At 36.9% G+C, this 22,491-nt stretch overlaps 1 protein-coding gene across 1 annotated transcript in view; it reads left to right on the forward strand.

The window, feature by feature from the left end:
* BCKDHB (branched chain keto acid dehydrogenase E1 subunit beta) overlaps window positions 1-22,491 on the forward strand; it is a 141,131-nt gene that overhangs the window by 42,845 nt on the left and 75,795 nt on the right. Inside the window, exons 7-8 of the mRNA XM_086745473.1 lie at window positions 496-593; window positions 5,038-5,148. Coding sequence (XP_086601599.1) covers window positions 496-593; window positions 5,038-5,148 — 209 coding nt within the window. The remainder of the gene's footprint in view (window positions 1-495; window positions 594-5,037; window positions 5,149-22,491) is intronic.

The following is a 22,491-nucleotide window of genomic DNA, read 5'->3' on the forward strand; positions in this document are numbered from 1 at the left end:
CTCTGTTTAAACATAAAATTGTGAAGCATCATTCTTGACATATATCAGAGGGCACTGGCACAGCTTTTCCTTCTCATCTGAGTATTGAAATATAATTTGAAGGCTGTTTTGATGCTTGTTAGAATTAACTACAGCAGTTACTTGAAATTTTTTTAACAATTGTAGCAGAGTCCATCTCCAAATCTGATACTGGTATTTTTGACTTGGAGTACACCAGGACTTATTACTATCATTGTTGTGTATATGTGTATCTTATTGTTGTGGTATGTACCATAAAATAAACACTACACTGAATGTGTTTTTAACAGTATAATGAAAAATATTTTAATTACGGCTAAACCTTTTAAGAAAAGGCCAATACTCAGTGTGATTTTGGTCTATTGTTTTATATAGCATTAACACTGAAGAAAATTTTTAGTTGTATATTTTTATGGGATAATATTGAATGGTAAAGGAAGCTAATCCTTATTTTTCTCTTTGTTTTTATTTATTCAGTGGAACAAGTTCCTGTGGAACCCTACAACATTCCGCTGTCTCAAGCTGAGGTGCTGCAGACAGGCAGTGATGTGACTCTGGTTGCTTGGGGCACTCAGGTTGGTAAGACTTTCCAAGCTATTTGTCATCCAGCAAAGCCTAGACTAAAGGTTAAGTGATATTTGAATAGTGGTGTGTTCAGGCTCAAGTGCCAGACAATAACCTGCATGCATCTTCCACCACTATATACTTGTCGTGGTTTTGTTAGTGAGGGGGGGCCTAAGGTGGTAGCTTCTGTAGGAAACTGCTAGAAGTCGCTCCCCTTTGTTCAGTGGACTCGGCCGGGCCTAGGGCAGACCCGCTGCTGGCCAAGGCCGAGCCGATTGGTAGCAGAATGTTCCGTGATAACGCCTCTGCGATAACGTATTTAAGAATGGGAAAACAGAAAAAAAAAGAGGAGATGTGAAGAAGCTGAGCGGGGGCAGAGGTGCAGAGGGGGAGGCGCAGGCCTCATGGGCCTTGCAGGCCTCACCCTCTGGCCTCTCGCCAGGCAGCCGACTGGGCCCAACTCAGTCCAGCCCGGCTGCAAGAAGTGGAAAGGAGATGAGAAGTGAATAAGATGTAAAAAAAGATCCTGAGAGACATCTACCAGCCTGTTGTGAGGAACGGCTGCAGACGCCAAGGTCAGTTCAGAAGGAGGGGGAGGAGTAATGCGGCTCCTGGCCAAGATTCCCCTGCAGCCTGTGGTGACGACCATGGTGGAGCAGGTTGTCCCCCTGCAGCCCATGGAGGTCCACGGAGGAGCAGAGATCCACTTGGAGCCCGTGAAGGACCCCATACCGGGGGAGGTGGATGCCTGAAGGCAGCTGTGGCCCGTGGAGGGCCCGCTGGGACAGCTCTTCTAGAGGGACTGCACCCGTGGAAGACATGACCCACGCCGGAGCAGTTCCATGAAGGACTGTGGCCCGTGGGAGGGACCCCACGATGGAGCAGGGGAGGAATGTGAGGAGTTCTTCCCCCGACCATGAAGCACCGGTGTGAAACAACGTATGATGAACTGACTGCAACCCCCATTCCCTCTTCCCCCCTGTGCCACTCAGGGAGGGGAAGGTAGTAGAGATAATGTTAAGCTTGGGAAGAGGGAGGGGTTGGGGGGAGGTTATCTTGTTCTCTGTCACATTATCCTGCTGTTTGTAATAATAAATGAATAGTTTTTCCCAAGTTGAGTCTGTTTTGCCCGTGATGGTAACTTTAAGGATTTCTCCCTGTCCTTATCTCAAACCTCGAGCCGTTTTTCCTTATATTTTCTCTCCCTGTTCTCTCGGAGGGTGGGGGGAGTGAGAGAGAGAGACTGTGTAGTCTGGTCCTGATCAGGACTGAACTACGACAATACTTGAATAATTAATTGCCAGTATCTGTATTTATATGAAACCTGCTTTTTATTGGGTAAGATTTTACTGGTTTTTGGACTGACTCTGGAAATGTGGAAGAGGTACCTGTGCAGGAGGCTAATGATTTATCTGTTATTATGAAAGTGATATATTTAAGAATGGGGCGGTGAGATGTGATTTTAAGGAAGACAATGGGAAAGGAGAGTTCAAATTAGTGTGCTGAAAGTATAGACTTTTACTGCATGATTTTAAAAAGTGCAGTCTGGGATTCCCTTTGTATAAAGAGTTAAAATCCATTGAACATTGTCGTAGTTCAGCCCCGATCGGATTGATACAGTTTTGATTCTAACAGTTATATTTCAAAGCTGTTCAAGAATATGATTGGACACTCCACCTCCAATTAAGATGTGCAAATATTGAAAAACCTTGTTAAAAATATGTGTTTGTTTTCAAGAATTATAGAAAAGAAATTTGATTCTAGTTTGGAATTACCAGAAAAAATGTTCTATTGCCTTTAATCTATAATTAAGAAAATTGCTCTTCTCCTCGCCTAATTATTTCTGGGAAAGTTTTAGAGTAGAGTGTGTTATAACTTTCATCACAAGAGTATGAATTGATCTCTGGAGTCATGGCTTTTTTTTTTCTCCTTTTTGTATGAAATGTGTAATCTTCAGAATCTTCAGTGCTTTTCTGTGGTAGTTTCCTTGTTCTCGAACTACTTGATCTCCTTTATATCTATGGTTATTCCTACTGGTCTCTGGTACTTTGCACTAGTATTGAATTGTGGACTCCTTCAATAACTTTACTTGTACTCATTTCACCATCAGAAAACAGTTTCTATAGTTCTTCATATTCTCTTTTGAAAGTGTAGATTTTTGCTCCATTTGGATGAAATCTTAGTGATGTCATATTCCCAAGAAATGCATTTATAAAGTAATGGCTTGAAAGCTGGCTTTAGAGATTTAATAGTATCCTGAGTTTATCCAGTAGGAAGAAGTGCAGAGAGGACTTGGAGTGATATCCTTCAAAAAACTTTATGTGCTTTGGAGCTTGGATAATGTAGGCCAAGTGTTAAAAGATAGGCTGTTCTGTTGATGTGAATAGTAATAGGACTGATGTGCAGCCCTAATCCAAATTTAGGAGCTGATGAAACCATGGCTGTGGCTGTGTGATGCAGCGTGGGCATAGATGCTTAGTGCATATGCAGTAAATCCAGCGTGTTTTGGATGTGTCAGGCTTCTGCAGATCAAATATATTCAGTGACTTTGTGCTGAGGGTGTTTGCAGGCTGTGTACATAAACTTGGAACTTGATTGCTAAATGTGCAACCAATCCAGAGTTTATTGTTAATAGGCAGAGTGATTGCACGTACTCACTGGTTACTTCTCTCATGATTTCGGACATTACATAGTTGCTTGGCAGCTTCTGCTCTGGTGGGTTTGCCTGATGCTTGCTTTCCTGAGTAATACTAAAAAGGGGCAGTAACGGCTTTTTGTTCTTCCCCAGTTATGCTCAGTGTTTTGTGGTCATTAACGAATCCTTATCCCCTGAGAATGCTTACGCAATTCACACTTACACATCAGAGAAAAGGCAAAAACATTTATCCTGTGTGTCATGTTGAAAATTCTCAAACCCTCTTACTGCAGCCACAGATGTATAAACAAAACCACTACAAGCTATATTTTCTTTTTATTATTACAACACTTGTATTGATTTACCTTTTGAAATTGTCCTTTGGTGTTTAGCTACTCATATTTGCATTATGTAGATGCATGTTTAAATCCTTAATCATCTTGTGTCATCATAGATTTTTGCCCTATGTAGAATTTAATACTGCTCTGTGATCCTCAGGCAACTGACACTGCCTGACCATGTCCATATTGTTAAATTCTGTTGCCTTCCAGACCAAGATGACTTCATTCAAATTGTTTATTTCTGGTGGTCCTTGGCCTCCAACCCCTTACCTATGCCTAGAAATTGTTTGATGGAGGTCATCTGCCTCAGGCCAAACCTGTATTGTGAAGCATTCTAACAGTAAGGAAAACATCAGAGTTAACTGACAACATCATATTGAGAAATTATTTTTTACTCTCATATCTCATGAGCAAATACTTTTTGCTGAGATATTTGTAGAGGATAATCTGAGTTGTTGTTGTAACAGTTGTTATTTTCTGCGTTGGAACATTTGCTGTAATGTTTGTTTTAGGGAAGCCAATGCTTACAATACGTTTTGCTTAAGTGTTGTATGACATATTGTCAAGATATAGTTTTGAATGTATGTAGTATTGCTTTCTTTTCTGTTCATGTTATAACATACCTTATGAAAAAGATGCTAATAGAGGTGTATTTTTTTACATCTACTTTGACATATATGCTGTTAAAAACATTCCTTGACTGGTGAATAGTGAATAATGTGTATTCTAATTCAGTACAAGCCTTTTGCTAGAGGGGAACACTTTTTTGTTTTAGTAAAGTATTAATTATAATAATCAGGTAATGCAATATTTGTAATGTTTGTATTAAACGTTGTTGGAAAACCAGTGAAGGGTCATATTGTCATATTTGTGTCAATATGCTTTGATTGTGGGGTTCAGGCCTGGATGTTTACAGGTAATTTTTTTCACATGGTACTTACTATGTCTCGTAACTGTTCCTAAGATAATGCTTTGGAGATGATAGCTTGGTAATCTGTTGCATTTTCAGTAAATTGTAGTAAGTGTAGTTACTAGGACTATTTTTGAATGTATGTAATGCTGCTTGCAGGATTTCATGTGACTGCTACGTCAGAATACATTATTCTGATATATTTGGATCTTAGCTTAGTTACAGTCTCCCAAAAAACTTATCCTAAACCCCAAACTGACTACAAATGTAAAATAGAGAGGCCTGATACTGTTAACTGAAAGATACTTTTCCAGAAAGCAATAGTTACGTTTTCAGCTAACTTCATTGAAGTTAGTTTGTGAAGTGGTGCTAAAATACTTGGAATAATGTAGGTAGTAAATAAGAGGAATGAACTGAGTAATAGATGCTTATTGGGTTACCGAATAAAAAGGTTTCTGCTAAACATGCAGGTAATATGTTAATTCACTGCTTCTGTTCAGAATGTGTAATTTAGAACATCTTAAACAGAAATTAAATGTTTACTTTGTGATAATACATTGCCTTTTCAGGTACATGTGATCAAAGAGGTGGCAGCAATGGCTCAAGAAAAGCTTGGTGTGTCCTGTGAAGTTATTGATCTGAGGACAATCTTACCCTGGGATACAGAGACTGTTTGCAAGGTATGGAAATTATGCATGTTAACTTAAAAACACAAAAAAACCCCCCCACTAATAACAACAATTTTAATACAAATAATGATCACTTTGTTCTTTAAGTTTTTTAAAGGCCTACATTTTTGCTCTGTGTTGTATATATTGTTTTGTGTCATGTATGAAAAGTAAATGCACATTACATAGACCAAACATTTGCTTTAGCATTGAAAGAGAATTATGTTTCGGAGTTCAAAATAGTGTTAGAATACATGTTCTTTGCATTGAAGCAGAGGGCAGGATTTAAACAAACTTAAAAACTGCTTTTCCATGATTTCTCACTCTTTCTATCATCTTTGCTGTCTGTGGTGATCAGGTGAAATCTTTGGGTTTTTTTTTTCCTGCTGTTTTACATCAAGACCTTTATCTAGTTTTAGGTCTGCAATAGTGTGCCTTAGTTTTGTTTATCCGTATTTCTAGAAATAAATGTTTTGATTTAAGTTACATGAATTCTTGGGCTGGGGAGAAAAGGCAGCGTTTATTGTTCTCAGACTATCTGGTTTGAAATTCATGGGTACTGTGAAGTCCTTGTCTGCGCTATGGGAGTCTTTGTTTCTGTAAAGAATTTCTTTCAGAGCACTGGGCAGCTGAAACTAGTATTTGTATTTCCATACAGTGAGAAACCATGGGAAGTGGTTATTGTACTCAGATATGCCTTGGTCTGCATACCTTTTTTTTTTTTTTTTTTTTTTTTTTTCCCTCCACCTCGCATTGCTTTCTCTTCAGCAACTAAGAGCTGTTGGGAGGAAAGACCGTAAAGGAAATGGAAAGGGGAGTATTTCCCAAAAGTCTTTGTAAATGTAAGAAAGAATCCCAAGGTACATTTTTAAAAAGTGCCACTTGGGAAATTAAAAAAAAACCCAACAAACAAACTGGAGGTCTTTAAAGCAAAACCTTATATCTGGAAAACTTTGATTTTTTCCCCCTCCTGATTATTATCTAACCTTTTTCCTGATGTCCTGAATTAGCAATTTTTTGTGTGCATTATTTACAGTGCCTGTAATCTTTTTTTCCCTTCATTTTTCACTTACCTGTTTGATGAAGTACTTTTAACATTATAAATACATTAATAAATTTAGATTCTGCAAAATAAATGTTAGTATTGCTGCTTTGGGAGCACTTTTATAGATAGGTCTTTTCCATAGCTACCTTATTAAAATTAGTCTGAAGTCTCTTCCATGAAACCAGTTTTTGTCAAGCTACTTGACAACTGAGAGAGAAGAGGTGCTACCTGACTGCCATCCAACAGTACGAATGCTGATGAATGTATTTTTGGACTGCAGTGCTCTGAAATTTTCTATATGCTGATGTTTTTGTCTTTGCATTATTACAGCATTAACAATTAGAGCATAGCCAAAGGTTTATCCCTCGCTTTACATTAAGGGCTCCTTTGATTTAAGCTTGAACAAGTTTGCGTCCAGCTCTGGAGCTCCAAACATAAGAAGGACATGGACCTGTTGGAGCGGGTCTGGAGGAGGGCCACGAAAATGATGAGATGGCTGGAGCACCCTTCCTGTGAGGACAGGCTGAGAGAGTTGGGGCTGTTCAGCCTGGAGAAGAGGAGGCTCCAGGGAGACCTTATTGTGGCCTTCCAGTGCCTAAAGGGGGCCTACAGGAAAGATGGGGAGAAACTCTTTAGCAGGGCCTGTTGCAATAGGACAAGGGATAATGGTTTTAAAATAGAGGGAAGTAGATTCAGACTTGATAAAAGGAAAAAAAAATTTACAACAAGGGTGGTGGAACACTGGAACAGGTTGCCCAGAGAGGTCGTGGATGCCCCATCCCTGGGAACACTGAAGACCAAGTTGGACGGGGCTCTGAGCAACCTGATCTGGTTGGAGATGTCCTTGCTCCTTGCAGGGGGTTTGGACTAGATGACCTTTAAAGGTCCCTTCCAACCCAAACCATTCTATGATTCTATGATCCTGAGTTGTGTGGGTTAGTCGAATGCTTGCTGCTTCTATTAAAGCTGTGGGTTTCCTTAAGCTGGCAAATCGACAGTCCTGCAGGACTTAGGATCCAATGAATTCTTGTGGCTAACAACTCACTGGATCCCAATTCAGTCTCTGTACAGTAGCTCATTTTATGCTGCTGATTGAATCACCCTGAAACGAGAGATGTCTGCAGCTGAGTTAACTCAGGCCTAGTAACTGTCATGTGCTGACTCCAGATAGCCGTAGGGATGAAAAGAACCGTGGGCTTGAAAAAGGTGTGTGATTCCATCAAGTACCTTCTCTGCCTGCCTCTTTCTATTTTAAGGCAATACGGTATCATAACTACAGCTAGGTCAGACTGTAGAGATGTTTAAATAGGGTAGATGAGCCACACGTTCTTATCTGACTCTCTCTGTGTATATTTGGAGTATCTTAATTGTGTAGACAAGTGGTTTGTCATTCTGTAGTTGCTCAGTAAGGGGCTTGCTCTTGGTCAGGTAAAGTATGAACAGATTAAGTGTGGTAAAGAGAAAGATGAGCGATTGGTCTGCTACCCTATGGCAAAGCTTGTATTTCTCCACAGTACAAATTTTACTGTTATGTTTGTCTGAGGAACTGCCAGTGGGACTAGATGGAGCAGATTATGGGAGGAAAGATCCATGTTGGGCATCTGCTATTGGCAGTGTCCTGTTGTCTGGTTGTGTAAGTGTAACAAGTTGTGTATTTACATGCATAACTGTATTGCTTCATATGAATTTGATCTTCTCAATTTAAATATTTTCAGTATGTGTTTGCAGTGTATTTCCTGTTACTTGGATGTACTTTCTATCTGTAAAAAATGAAAAGTATTGAGTTGTTGTCATCAATATGAAGAGAAAATTTGGCAATAATAAATCCTTTACAATGCCTTCTGGACAAGTGAAATTATTCCATTTCTTTTAGCTATTTTTTTCCTTCTTTAAAGATTTGAGCTGTTGTTCTATGGTTACAAAGCATCTTTTTGAAAGAGCTGTTTTGTTGGGTTGGACCTATACTGAAACACCGTCAGGAAAAAACATAGCTGCATGTAGGAAGTGCAGAGCTTTAGTTGTACAGTGTTTTGCAAATCTGTACTTTAAAACAGATATTCCATGAAGATTTTCACTTATATTCCATCCTGAATATCTTTTAAGGTAAATGTGGCATAAATGAAAAGATGAAACAGATAGACTTGTTGCTTTAAATCTATTAATGAGTTTACTATTAAGAATTAGAAGAAAGTTATTTTAAGAGAAATATCATGCACATTGGCTAGGTACTTCAGCTATTTATTGTAATAAATAACAAATAGTAAGTGCTTTTAGTATTGCTCTTCTATTAGTATGGCTGCAGGCTGGCCAGTCTGATGGGAGAAATTTTTTAAATTATCTTCTTCTGTAGATCTTGTCTGTTTTGCTTAGCTGAAAATAATTAGTGATTTGCATTTGGTACTATGCAACACTGAAACTTTTAAACCTAATTTGCCTCCTGGGCAGCTTTTAAGGTAATCATCAACATAAGTAGAAGAATGGAAATGATAGTTGTAGCTGCTTGCTGTAGCCTCATCCCAAGAGGACCTGCTTGGTGCAGCTGTTGCAGATGACAGTGACTTACAGGGTCAGTTCTAGTGACAAGACTTGTTCCCTTCCTGAGATGCTAGTGTTAAGGACCAAGAGAGCAGTAGAAAAGTTTGCTGTGCCAGAGGAAGTCCTTGGCTCTCTGTTGGTCTGCTTAAGTCCTCCTTGCAGGCTCTTATGATAATGGGATTGCTTTTACCACCGTCTAACTAATAAGCAAATCATCAGCTGTTACAGTTACCTCTTTGCCTCAGGCTGTTACTTCTGTCAACCTCCATAAATCTCAGGCCAATTTTTCGTGTTTTTCCTTGTCTTTCGTATGTTTGAAGTGTGTTTGAAGTATATCTATGACCTCCTTGTCCTGTTGGATGCAGAGGAAAAGGATGGTGCATGTGATCTGCTGCAACTTTATTGCCTTTCTGCTGGTGCTGGGATGCATGGTCCTCTACTGATGGGAGACTGTGCTGTGATCTTATCAAAGAGCAGGACTTTGGCTTTTAACTAAAAACACATCCCTCAGTTTTACTGCTGGGAGTAGTGTTCTTTGTGATCAGTACAGGCTGTTATTTCAGTCTTTGGCCTGCTGCTGCTGCTTTCAGTCCCTGCACATCTCCATTCACGTCTTTCACACCAACCTTAACATACCTGTTACAATAACATGGAGAATTGTGAGTCTCCTGTCTGCTATCCTTTCTAGAAGGCAGGGAACCTTATCCAGGTTCTTGTAGCTGTATGATTGTTCCTAATCATGTGCCTAACATTTGGGTTCCTGATATTTAATGTTGGTAGAACACTGGAACAGGTTGCCTAGAGAGGTGGTGGATGCACCATCCCTGGAAATATTCAAGGCCAGGCTGGATGGGGCTCTGAGCAATCTGATCTGGTTGGAGATGTCCCTGCTCCTTGCAGGGGGGTTGAACTAGATGACCTTTAAAGGTCCCTTCCAACCCAAACTATTCTGTGATTCTGTATTCCATATGGGTCAGTGTCATGAAGCTTTATTAAAGGAATTGAATTTTACAGAAGTTGTATCCAATTGCCAGTATATGTTTTACTCAGCAGGCTTATTTTATTCTTCTGCTTGTCCAAGAAATGCTGTGTTTTTACATAGAAATATTTCTGTGTATTTTCTGTGTCAGTCTGTGTAATTTTTAAACAAAATAAAGGAGCCTTCATGGTTGGTGTTGGGGAATGAGCAGTCCTCATAACATTAACTTAATTGTTACTATCTTTAGAAATGAAATAACTTTAACACTGACATTTTCAATGCAGCTATTTTAAAATGAGATGCTTTACTTAACCAGAAATATATGCAGCTTTAAGACTAATTTGACAATTGTGGTGTAGGCATGAAGAAGGATGGGCTGAAGTGGTTAGTTCTTTGGAGATGAGCAGTAATAAGTCAACAGTTTCACTGCACATCTAACCGCTTAGTCTACTTCCTGTAGCTGTTTCTATATAGAAAATTATGTCATCGAAATACATATTTCATAAAATTATGGGAAGCTATACTTTACAACTGCCACCAGAGGCCTCTTTTTAGCCAAGTTAACCAGCTGCTTTGACTTAACATTGCTCCTACGAACATGTTTATGAATATATAGCTCGGAGTGAAAAATAAATAAATAATAAAAATAGTGATAATAAATAAAAGTTACTACCTAATTTTACTGATATTTTAAAGGTTTTGAGATTATGTTCAGTTCTGGAACAGGGTAGCATTTGTTGGCTGTGTTAGAAGGAGATGAGGGTGCACCTGCCTTGACCAGACTGCCATGGGCTTTGAATGGATCCTAGCAGTAATTGAAACCTACTCTTTGGTGCAATTCCTGGGATGGGTAAACATGCAAACAAGGGCTAGATTTTTCTTTTGTTAATCTTCAGATGTCTAAGAATGAGTTTTGAAGCTTGAACTAGTTACAGTAGCTCATAGAGCTATTCTAGAGAAAGGTTTTCTCCTGAGGGTCATTCATCCCAGCTGTTTCAGCAGCCTATTTTGGAATGAGACAAATTGTCCTCTGTAAAATGTCTTTTTTTTTTTAAAAAAAAAAAAAAAAAAGGTTAAGAGAGCCTTGATTGATGAGTGTAGTGTAAAGTCAGGTGAGATAAATTGCACCCTCACTATATGACATCTACTGCTGACAGAAAGGGCATAAGAAGTTAGCCTGTTAAAAAAAAAAGTCTGACATATCTTTGTTAGAATAAAAGCAAAGAATCTATGTGTGTATATTTATATACACATCTATTTTTTTTTACATAAGACTTCATTACTACTTAACTTGGGAAAGCTTTCTGTGAAAGAGAGACATCCTTCCTTACTTAAAGGCAATAGGTACGAACAGTCCCTTGCCCCTGAAATTTATATAGCCTTTAGCCTCTTTCAAGATTCTATAGCCTTTTTTTAAAAAAATAGCATTCATGCTCTGGATCAAGAGAAACCATTGATTTTACAGGCTGACAGCTTAAAAAGACATACAAGAAATATTATAAGTCACTTAAGTTAGTTTAGACCTGTATTTTGTACTGTACTTTTGACAGAAATCTGGACAGGTAAAAAAGTTAAACTTTATAAAATGTAGTATATTCCTTAGTTATCTGTCTTCAGTCAGAATCTGTCATTTTGAACATGTTGCAAACTGCTGAAATTGTGACTTCTGTGCATATATTGTTTGATAGGCTTGATGCTTGAAAGCTTGATATGACATCTCTTCTGAGCTGTATATCTGAGATTGCATGTGCTTGGAAAACTAACTTCTGAAGTGATTATTTTTCTGAATTTTATGAATTGTTTGTACCAGAGAAACTTTAAAAAAAATATGGCTTTTTTTTTTTTATGATGACAAGAACAGTTTTTAATACATTACTTATTTTCTGGTTATGTGCTTAGATTTGAGCTAATGTACCTGTATGTCAGGATCACTTAAACAGACTGTTCTTCTTGAAAGACTCGGATCAGACTGAAACTGTCACTAGTTGAATCTGCCAGATTTTTATGCTTTTTGTACTTGGAGCCTTTTAATAAAACACAGCATTCTGAAGACAAAGATGGGAACCCAGGACCTTTTCCTTTTATAGAGTGCCCTCCTTAGAGGAATGATCACATTCCCTTTTGTTTTCTCTCTTACTGTTGTCTGGTGCTTATTCTGTATGATTTAAGGTAGTAACAGCAATAGAATATGAGCAGGCTGATCTTCCAGTTTATCCTATAATTTGATAACAAGGTCACAGCCCAGGGAGATGAAAGATTGAATTGGAGAACCCATGTGCTGACAAGGTATTGAATCGAGGTCTTGCTCCTCTTGAACATGTGCCCTTATCACCATCTCTAATTGAAAAGCTGAGTAGCACATGAGCTTTTGTTCCCAGAGCCATGATACTTTGCTGTCAGTTCAGTGTTAGCAGATTATCAGCATGCTGAAATCACATTTCCGTCTCGGAAGAATATAATTTGTTGTGGTTGCTTAGGAAGAGAATAATAAAGTGTTGTATGTATGAACTGTGTGTTTAGGTTCTTAAGCAAGCATTTCATCATGCCTTAGTTGAGAAGCCTGGATCCACTGCAGACTTGATGCAATGAGTATCCTAACCTCCTGTCTTTGTGGTCTGCTTTTGTGACCGTGTCAGGTTGCTTTTTGCTCTCTCTGCATGATATTGCAGTGTGATGTGATATACTGTGAGATACCTGGGTAGTTCCATGTAGTTATTTTAGGTTGTTGACTTGAGCAATTTTTTTAAACCATTTTTTGCTCAGTCACCATAGCCACTTACTTCAGCCATATGGAAGAAATGCAAGATCTCGGTAGTGTCATACAGCTGTCCTTATAGCTGTTCCTAAAAGGAAGGAAAATGGGTTTATTTATATTTATTTTTTTTATGATACAAGTTGGAGATTTCCCTCCCTGAGGTGGAACCAAGCCTTTTGCAAGGCAGGTCCATCCACAGTTTACTCTTATTGAGTGTAGAAAGAATTTTATATGCATTAAAACACACACTGATCTGTAATCTTTCTGAAGCCTTTCACAAGAAAAATTGAATGGATTGTACAGCTTGCATGTACATAGAGCTCTGGTATAGTGCTTCTGAATGAGACACCATGAGATTCTTTGTGCTTTACCTCTAGAGGATTGAAAGTGAACCCAACGTCAACTCCCCATATGTAGCAGGGTAGATCAGCATAAAAAGTTGGATTGTTACGTGTTAGAAAAGTGACACAAGCTTGTTTAAAGAGTATGTGCTGCCTTTGCTGCTTCCTTAGGAAATGTAACTGTGAAGGCCATCTTTGGATTACTGAGCCTCTTGTCTACATGTACATTCTCAAAGCACTATGTCATTTCATGGGCCACTTAAAAAATTCGTAAGACTCTTGTTTACTTTGACAATCTTCACTGATTTCTGACTAAGGCTCTTGCTTTATTCCATAGGGCTGAGGTATGAGTGATACAGCAGTTATGATTCAAAGACAGAGGAGTTAGCTGTCTGTAGAGCGGATTACTGGTTTTTTTTTGAGGGAGAGAGTGCATTCCTGTGCCTGTTCTAACATCAGCATCCTACAGCTGTGTGTTTTCTTCACGTACGAGGGAGCTGGGATCAGGAGTGATTTCTCCCCTTTATACCTTCAACTGTGAACATGAACATGTGAAATTGATGTGCTTCTCAGCATACACTGCTGATAAGAAAACTTGTGCCTTGACCATGCTCTGCTGACTCCCCCGCTGTTGCATGTGCATGCAGACATCTGCATTTAGTGCAGCCGCAGCAAGGGTGTCAATTCCTATCCAGGCAGGTAACACTTTCCTACTACTTGATTGATCATCTGTGTTATTATTGTAAGGTTAAACTATCCTCAAGGTGCTGCTCAAGAAACTGAAACGTAAGTAGTATATGAAATATCTATAAAATTTGTTACTTTATAACCTACAAAACTGTTTAAAACTACTTTTTCTCCCTTTCAGAAGTTAAATTTTCAGACAAAACTTTTTTTTCCCCTTCATTATACTTAACAGATTCCCTTGGAAGCTTGGGATGTGGATTTCTGTTTCTATGAACTGTTAGGTGGTGTGGTATTGATTAAAAAGCCTGTGGCATGCTTCCCAGTCCTTCATTGGTCATATTCAGAGTATAATTCTGGAGTTGTAATGTTTTTTGTATCAAAATGCATATGTTACTGGAAACGGGAAATCTAGCTCAGGATTAAGTACTCTTAAGGGATTGTGCAAATTACTGTATTCTGTTCACCCTGAATTGAGCTGAGCATGTTATTTAAATTTTAAATGGATTAGTTTCAATCTGCCATTTTCACTTTTGCAAGTGCACAGTTTTGTGCTTTTGTATTATTTAGAAGGCAAGTATTTGCCATGCATAATGATGCAGATTTGCATTTATTACCTAATTAGTCATATTCTAACTTTCTCTGAACTGTTGCTACTGTGGTGCAAAGAAATGCTGAGAATTATTCCTTCATGACTTAGTAATGAAAGCACTGTAAACTGAACTGCAGTATTAAGGGCTTGTGGGTTACTGTGAGCCTGAATAACTGTGAATTTTGAAAAAAAAAAATAGTGGTGTCTTTGCAGAAACATAGTTTATGGATTGACATTATCAGTGATAGTAATTCTGAAGTTGCTTCTTTAGGACCCTATACTACAAACAAGTGAAGGGGTGCGTGTTCTTCTGGGCACTTGGTGTTGCTTTGCTCTTCTGAAGGACAGGTTCTGCAGACCTTCCCACAGAGGTCAGCATAAATGCTCAGAAGGCTGAAAACACATCTGCCCCCTCATTGGAAAGAGCAAATCTGAGCAAAAGAGAAAGCAGCCACAGTGGGAACCAGTGGGTAATACAGCACTGGGGAGCAGATTAGGCAAACTCTGTGCCTGTTTTCCATGGGAGCGTTTCTACAGTGTGTACTAGAACTTTCTCCTTAGTGCACAGGTGGAATTTTTTTCAGCCATCATCATCAAAGTGGTTGAATAGTCATCAGTAGTAGATCTTTGGTGTCCTATATTTAATAAGCAGCATGTCCTGGCAGACCTATTGGTCTATCAGCTTGTTGTTCCCATTACTTTAAGTTTACTTCATCTCATTGAACTGTGAATAAAGGAAAATCAAGATCAGCGAACCTGATGTGGGTTTTTTATACATTAACTGCACTCACCAGACATTGAACTGTGCAATTGTAATGCAGGTATTCTGGGATTAGGTTTATGTTTCTTGGCTATCTGTTCTTGATCCTTTGCCATTTTACATGTTGCTCCTTGGATTTCTTGCTGAATGGATCTTGCACCTATAAAATGTGATTAAAGTTGTACTGCTTGCGTGATGACAGTTAACTTTGTCACTATTTCCATAGGAAACTTGTGTCTTTAGGTCTTGTAGTTTCAGGTTGCGAGAGCGTGCTGTGGACTGTTGCTTGGCTTCCAGGAACAGAGCGCTGGAACCATGCTTGCAGGCAGACATCTTAAAGTTATGAGAATATATACAACCATTTTAGAAACCAGTTATTAATGTCTTTTGCTCTTCTATATTTCAAGAAAGCTTTGAATGGAAGCCTTGTTGCTTGTTCCTGCACATTTTGTTGTTTCAGAGAAGTACCTCAGTGCTGAGACATTTGTGTATATAGTTCTGTTTTTTCCTTTCTCCCTCTGAATGTAAAAATAGTTATCAATCTTTAAATACCTGTGTCTGCTTTTCATGTATGTATTGATAAGTTGTACTTGACAGATAGTCTGATTATTGAAAATCTTGATTAGAGAAAAGACATTTTGTGTGTAGTTTCTGTTAACATTGAGTATAGTCCTGATTATATGGTCCATGGATTCCTCATAAAACCTTTTCCCTTTTGTCCACATTCTGTATTACAAGCTTCAAATTTAAAGGCACTTATGCAAATAGATGAGTAGTGGTACATAGTCTATAGTTAGTAGCTATTTTATAGCTCCAATATGTGTTTTTATTTTTTTTTCCATTGCAAGTGGTGCTGATTGAATTCTAATGGAAGTTGGGATGAAGTTCCACGATGGTAATCATATAGGAATCATTCTTCCATAGAGATAATTATTACTTTTCTACAGTATTGCCTTTCTTTTAATGTCTGTAGCTTTTTATCCTGCCATTATCACTTAGTTGAACCAGCTACTTTTTAAAAACTATTTTTTTTAGGATTCAGATGCTATGGATTCTTATTATTTGCGCATTATTAACCTTTACTCTGAGACAATGTAGTTTTAAGTATTTCTTCAATAATTTTGTAATTTTTAAGATAATGTTGAAATTTGTGATGCTAAGATTTAACTTGCTTTTCACTGAATTATTGTGTAATAGCACACACATTTATTAATAGCATAATGCATTGTATTTGGCTTATTGTAAGTATTTTTCTTTTCACAGTGAGGTTTCTGTGAAGGCAATCTGAAATGCTTGTAATAGAAAGGTAGACTGCATAGACTATGTAGACTGCAGAGATTTCTGAATGTGAATGTTTTTTGATTTTTTTTAATAATAAGATCTTTGTTTTTCATTAAGATATTTAATAATTAAGATATTTACCAAAGGTCTTAGAGCTGTACCTGCTAGGATGACAGACTAGACGCTGATCTGATAGATCTATTGATTAGACTTTGTTTTCTTTAGGCTATTACTTTTTCCCATGCTACTAATGTGGAACTATACAAACCATTTAGTTTCTCTCCTGTCTTTATTTTGTGCTAAAGAGCCTATACTTATGGACTACTTTCATTTTTGATCTGCCACTCAAAAATGCTCACCAAAATCAGAGAGTTTCTTCTACATAAACTCACTATTCTATGACAACTTTTTCTTTTAAGCTACTACGGAGTCCTCCTAAAATCCCCCAAGTCTCTGAAATGTTTTAGCGTATTTGACCATTTCTCCCTGCAAATCTGATAAGATGAATTCATGCATGAAATCCTGAATGTTTGGTTACTTAACTGATTCATTATGATAGAAAACAATTATTTTCTTGTGTATTATCCTTGTTATATTTTCTTGTTGCGCATCTTTTGAAGAGTCTGACACACATTCAGACCCTTACCATGTTGAAATGTTTGATTTTCTGCATATTGCTAATAAGTTCTTTATTACTATTTTATCACATGGAGATTGAACTTATCTGAAAACCTTGCAATTTGCTTATTTGTTCTTTGTATGTAACTTACACTGTCCTGAAATTTATGATAATATTTCACATAATAATATGATAGAGTACGACAGACTTTGGATGGACTTGGTGGACATTTTACTTTTGCATGTGGATATAGAAAAACAAAAAAAAAATTACTGTCCTGTAGTGTCATGAAAAAATGTCCTGGAATGAAATGCGTGGACTTTAATTATTGCATGGCTATATACTGGTTTGATACATGAAAAAAAACAGGTCTGGAGACTTCCCCCCCACCAAAACAAATCAGACTATTTTTTTTCCCTGACTCTATGTTTGCAAAATATGCTTTTGATATTTAAAACTCCTAGTACTAGAATTCAGAAATTGTTTCATTTTTGAGAATCTTAAACTGATGTGTATATTTCAGAACTTCCTGAAGACTTTTTTTTTTTGACATAACAGCGAATAATAAAATAAAAAAAAATAAATCACATATTTGTCTATGGTACTACATTCCAGCAAAGTATTTTAGTGATTTTTTTTTCCCCCCTTGTCTCTGATTTAATATGATTTGTTATATAGAACTAGCCCTACAGAACCAAGAAGCTGCCTGTTGTGCAGAATATCCTTTTGCAGATTTTCAAGGTGCGGATCTTACCTTTTGCTCTTAGTCTGTTCTGCTTGAATTTTTGCTCCTTACTCAATTGCATATAGATTTTTTTTTTAATTAAAAAGGAGTGTAGTAGCTCTGTCTATACTTAAAACTGTCTAAAAGACCTATGAAAAAATTATTTCCATATAAATTTGCCAGACTTTAATTGCTTAGGCTTTCCTGTACTGGATATCAACCTAAAACTGGGATTTTTGTTTGTTCTTTGTGGGGATTTTGCTTGAGGGGGTTACATTTGCTAAATTTATTCATCCATATCTCAAAGCAGGGTCTAATCTGCTGGCGGAGCTGTTTACTATCTTGCCCATGTCTATCATAATGAGTTGTGATAGAACAGCAAGACTAAATTGGTTTGCTTAACTACGTTGGTGGGTGCTCATGGATTATGGATACCACTTGTACATGTTTGATTTTCTAGGTGGAGAATTGCTAGCTTCATGGTTGGAACACCCCTGATTGCATTATATTGGTTTTTGATGGGGTAAAGGGACTGTGACTGGCATTGCTGAAACCTGCCATTATAATAAAATACCTGTATAATCCTCTACCTTTATTTAGGACGTTTGTACATACACTGAAAAAAGTGAAACTAAAGCAAGGTTGGGAGTGTATTGAAGCAAAGCTGTGTAAAAGTTGAAATTAAGGATGGAGAGGAAAGAAGAATATGTAGTCCAGTACCTGGAGGAAAAACTCTTGTGGAAGGAATTTAGGAATATGGAAAAAGATGGTCCCAAAACAGAGAAGAATGTGTGTTTATAGGTTTGTGCTACATTTCCTTATGTAATGAAATTGAAGGTTACACTAGTACTTCATTTCATGCAGACAGCTGTCTATAGATGAGTTGTATAACATTATATATGAAATGTAGCTTGTATTATTTAGATGGTCTAATAGACTTTTCAGCAGCTACAGCAAGACAACTATTGCACTGGCATTTTCATACATAGCAGCACAGTCACCTTGCTCCCCTTTTCATTTTGAATGTTTTACCTAGTGACTTTCATTAAGCCCGCCTCAGCTTTACCTAAGCAACAGTGTAGCTTTGATAAGTGTCATTGCTGTATAGCACCTGTACTCACCTGTTATGGCTCTTACATTCAGCTTAAACTCAGTGTTTTAATTATTCTCTACAGTTAATGAAAGTATGGAATGTCTTAGGACCACTCTTCATATTCCTTCACAATTTTTATGATCAACTGGAGTGTTTAATTTTCGATTCTAGATTTCAGTTTCCTGGGTGGGTTTACAGAGAAATCTTACCTGAAAGGGACCGTGAGTTTCTGTGATGTTATTGGAAACAACAAGATTTTGTATAATTTACTTCATTGTTAATTGTAACTTAAGGTGGGAAAGTAACAAAATAGTATTTTATTCTTGTATTAAAGAGTACTTGAAAATAATATTTTTTAAAGAAGTAACTGATATATTTTCTTTTTCTAATTAATGTTATAAAATATTCTAGGACAAATTTGTAGCTGCAGTTGCTTTAAATTGAAGAAAATGGATAGAGCAGCTGATTGTGATGCTGTGGCATCCATGTGGCTTCGTCAGCGTCGTCAGTTTACATTTAATATCAGCCCTTTGATATCTCTGGAGATTTTTGTGCCTTTTTGTTATTGGTACCTGAGCGTATTCTGTTTTCTGTGCTGAGAAAAGCTTTGCTGTTGTTCAACTTGATCCTTCTCCTAGCTACCAGAAAAAAAAAAAAAGAAAAAAAAAGAATAGTAGTCTTTGATTCCAATGGTTATCTTTGTCGCTTCCGAACACAAAGAGCAGGAGGAATTCATTGCAACATTTGCTACTGCTCTTGTGCTCTCTTCTTTCGGGTATCCATTTTCAGGGATGTGTTACGTTAATCTCTAGCCCTTGTGCTTAAGTACAATCTAGTTAAAGTGGTAAATGCTGGACAAGAAGGAGCCAAATGAAGGGAAGTATTCTCACCTATGACATATGTCATAATTACTTTGAGAAGAGCGGAAAAAGTTGGGCCATAGTTGTAAGATAAGCAGGATAAACCAGTGGCATCTGAGGAAAAAAAGAGGAGATTCAGTTGGCAGTGCTAGAGTGTTGTCATATTCTTGGTTCATATCCTCTTCTTCTGCCCATGACTTGAGTAAGAACTACTCACCTGTATAGTTCTGGACATGTAATTTTACTTATTGGATAATGAATCTCACTACAGTGCTAAGCATGCAGGGCAATCAGGTGCTCTTTGCTTTTGGTAAAATATTAGTACAAAATATGTTTCCTGTATTCTCTCATTCACACCTTTCTTCCTCCCCTGCTTTTCTACCCGTATGATTACTGGTGTGGATACCCTGCAAATACTTTTGCCATTAATCAACATTACAGGTTGTAAACTAGAGGTGCTGCTGTTACATGGTTGTTTTGCAAGTGTATTTGATTTTAAAAAAGGTAAGATTGTTATTTATAAAATTTAACTGTAACAAAGAAGTCTTTAGGAGGAATTAGTTCAGGCCATTTTCTCTTTTCTTTGAAGGTAGAATATGAAAGATAACATATAAAAAGAAAAGCAGCCAGAAATTGAATTAATGAAGTACTGGAAGGTTTTAATCTGAAGCAATCTAAAGTAACCATGTTAAACATTAGAATAATCTTTATAACTTTTTAAAATTAGATGATGTGAGGGGAATTGTTGATGTAGCCTAAATTCTGTGAAGAGAAGAGGCTGCCAGCATTATAAATGTTACGATGATATCATTTTGAGATCATGCTTTGTTCCATTTGAACCGAATGTGAGGTATTTATTCACTTGCCTGAGCAATATTCTGTTTAAACTCTAGTCACGTTAATTAGATCAGCAGTGCAGTGTGCTGTAAGTTGGAACTGTACTTCGATTTATGTCTTGTAGCTTAAGGCTTGCAGTTGTTTACAAAGAATGCTAATTAGCCTTTCCAGATGAGAAAAATAGTAAGTGGTACTATATAACCACTTGGTTACAGTATAATACTCGTACTGTAAGTGTGCATTATGATTTCTCCATCAGCGAAAAAACCCATATTGGCAGTATTATTAAGTTACTTAGTCTGCAAATGCGAAACCTGCAAAACCATTCTTTTGGCATGGGGTCATACATTACCACTAAGTACTGATCTATACAATGTTATCTTCTCTGCCATTTGTGGTGCATTTAGTGGCACGTTACCTAGACTTTGAAGTTCACAATACTGCTGTGTTGGGAAGATTACAAATTTCTTAAGAAAAAAGGGCTTAAATGACTTAACTGCAAAAGGGGAATCTGTTTTGAATTTAAAGAGTAAGTGGCATCTACTTATCATTTGCCACTAAACTGGTTCATTATTTTAGCACTCAGAGCAAAAGTTGAGTTACTATTTTTTTAAAAGTTTTGGCTGATTTCTCTTAGAAACATAAATTTTAAAAATAAATTTAGAAGGTGTGATTCTTTTCTATCTTCTTCTCCCTAGAGGGAAAATGGCGTTAGAGTTGAGGAGAAAAAAAGAAATTGGATTATTAAGCACGGGAATGTGACTTTTAGTTTTCCATTTGTTAGTGTTGAACTATTTGCAGTATGATGGCAACAAATGTTGTGCTTTAAAAAGCTTGTGGAAACAATTAATTTCTAATTACCAGCTCCATTGTTTTGTTGACATTTGAGAAATTTCTTTATGCTATCATTTTTTTTTTGCTTAGAGCTTAATGATGTTTTAAATAATGGATTGACTAGAGGAAAATGTGATTTGTAGATCTGAGAAATACTGTCAGCAGTTTGTGTTAATATAGTTTTATAGTTTATTTTCCTGTGAAAGAAAATAAATCTGTTAAAGTAATCTGTCTACCTAGTAACGTGTAAATTGTCCCTTCTAGTGGACAATCAAAATATATATATAATATAGTTAATGGTTGTAGTAATAATAGTAATAGACCTTGGTTGTTTTATCTAATTACATTTGCTTCCATTAATGAATTGCAGCAAAATGTAGAGATTTTCTTGGGGCAATTACTTGGAGTAATTGGACAGCTAATATTCTTACTTGAGATATGACTTAGTGTCATGCAGGAATTTGCTTATTACAAAAGATAAATTTAGCTACATATTTTTTTTCTATGACTTCAATAGTTCTCAAATATTTAATAAGATTATAACTTGTTTTACTTAAAGTATCATAGTGTAAAGTAGTTCTCTGACCTGTAATACACTAGAATGAAATGACGATTTTTTTTTCAGTATTGGAAAAAGATCAAAATAAAGGTCACTGCAAAGTAGAAGTAAAGACTCATGTTCCTCCTCCCTCCTTTAATTCTTTATTAATTTCATCTTTATTTCATTATCACCTAAATTAATGTCAGAATCAACACAACTGAGCAAGCTGATGATTCAGCAAAGTACTGAGGAAAGTGCTGTTGCGATGAAGTTTTAAACTTTCACCGTATGTGTTCTTAAAATATTGTGAATCCTGTATACATTGGCAAACTTCTAAAGAAATAAAGTATTTAGTGGTAATACAGAAATGCAGATCTTTACATAAATAAAAGACTTTGAACAATCTAAAATTAGATAATTCAGGGGCTCAATGCTTTTATAACTAAACATCACTAGAAATGCGGCAGTACAGAGGAAGAGATTGTGATTTGCATTACTCAAATGCCTTCCTTACAAGTCCTTTCTGCCATGTACTACTTAGAATATTTGGCAAATTACTTAATTTCTTTCTGCCATGGCCTTACCACTTATAAAATATATATTAATCTCCTCTTTTTCCTGTGTTGTCGAATGTAAATATGTTCATAGTTTCGGTCTTCCAGTAGCTTTTAAATATTTATATCTTTTGTGTAATTTTCTTCAAGGCACTACAATACAACCACTTAGTCCCTTTTTCCAGTTTTCTGAATTCTGCATGCTAGCTGTTTAATATCTGCTTTACTGATTCTCCGTTAAGGGAAATAAGTAACAACAAAGGCTAAGCAACAGTCTCTCTCTAAAATGATTACATTCGACTCTAGAAAGTTTTACTTGAG

This window comes from Chlamydotis macqueenii, chromosome 3 (genome assembly GCF_036417535.1).
Source record: "Chlamydotis macqueenii isolate bChlMac1 chromosome 3, bChlMac1.mat, whole genome shotgun sequence".
Taxonomy (NCBI): Eukaryota; Metazoa; Chordata; class Aves; order Otidiformes; family Otididae; genus Chlamydotis; species Chlamydotis macqueenii.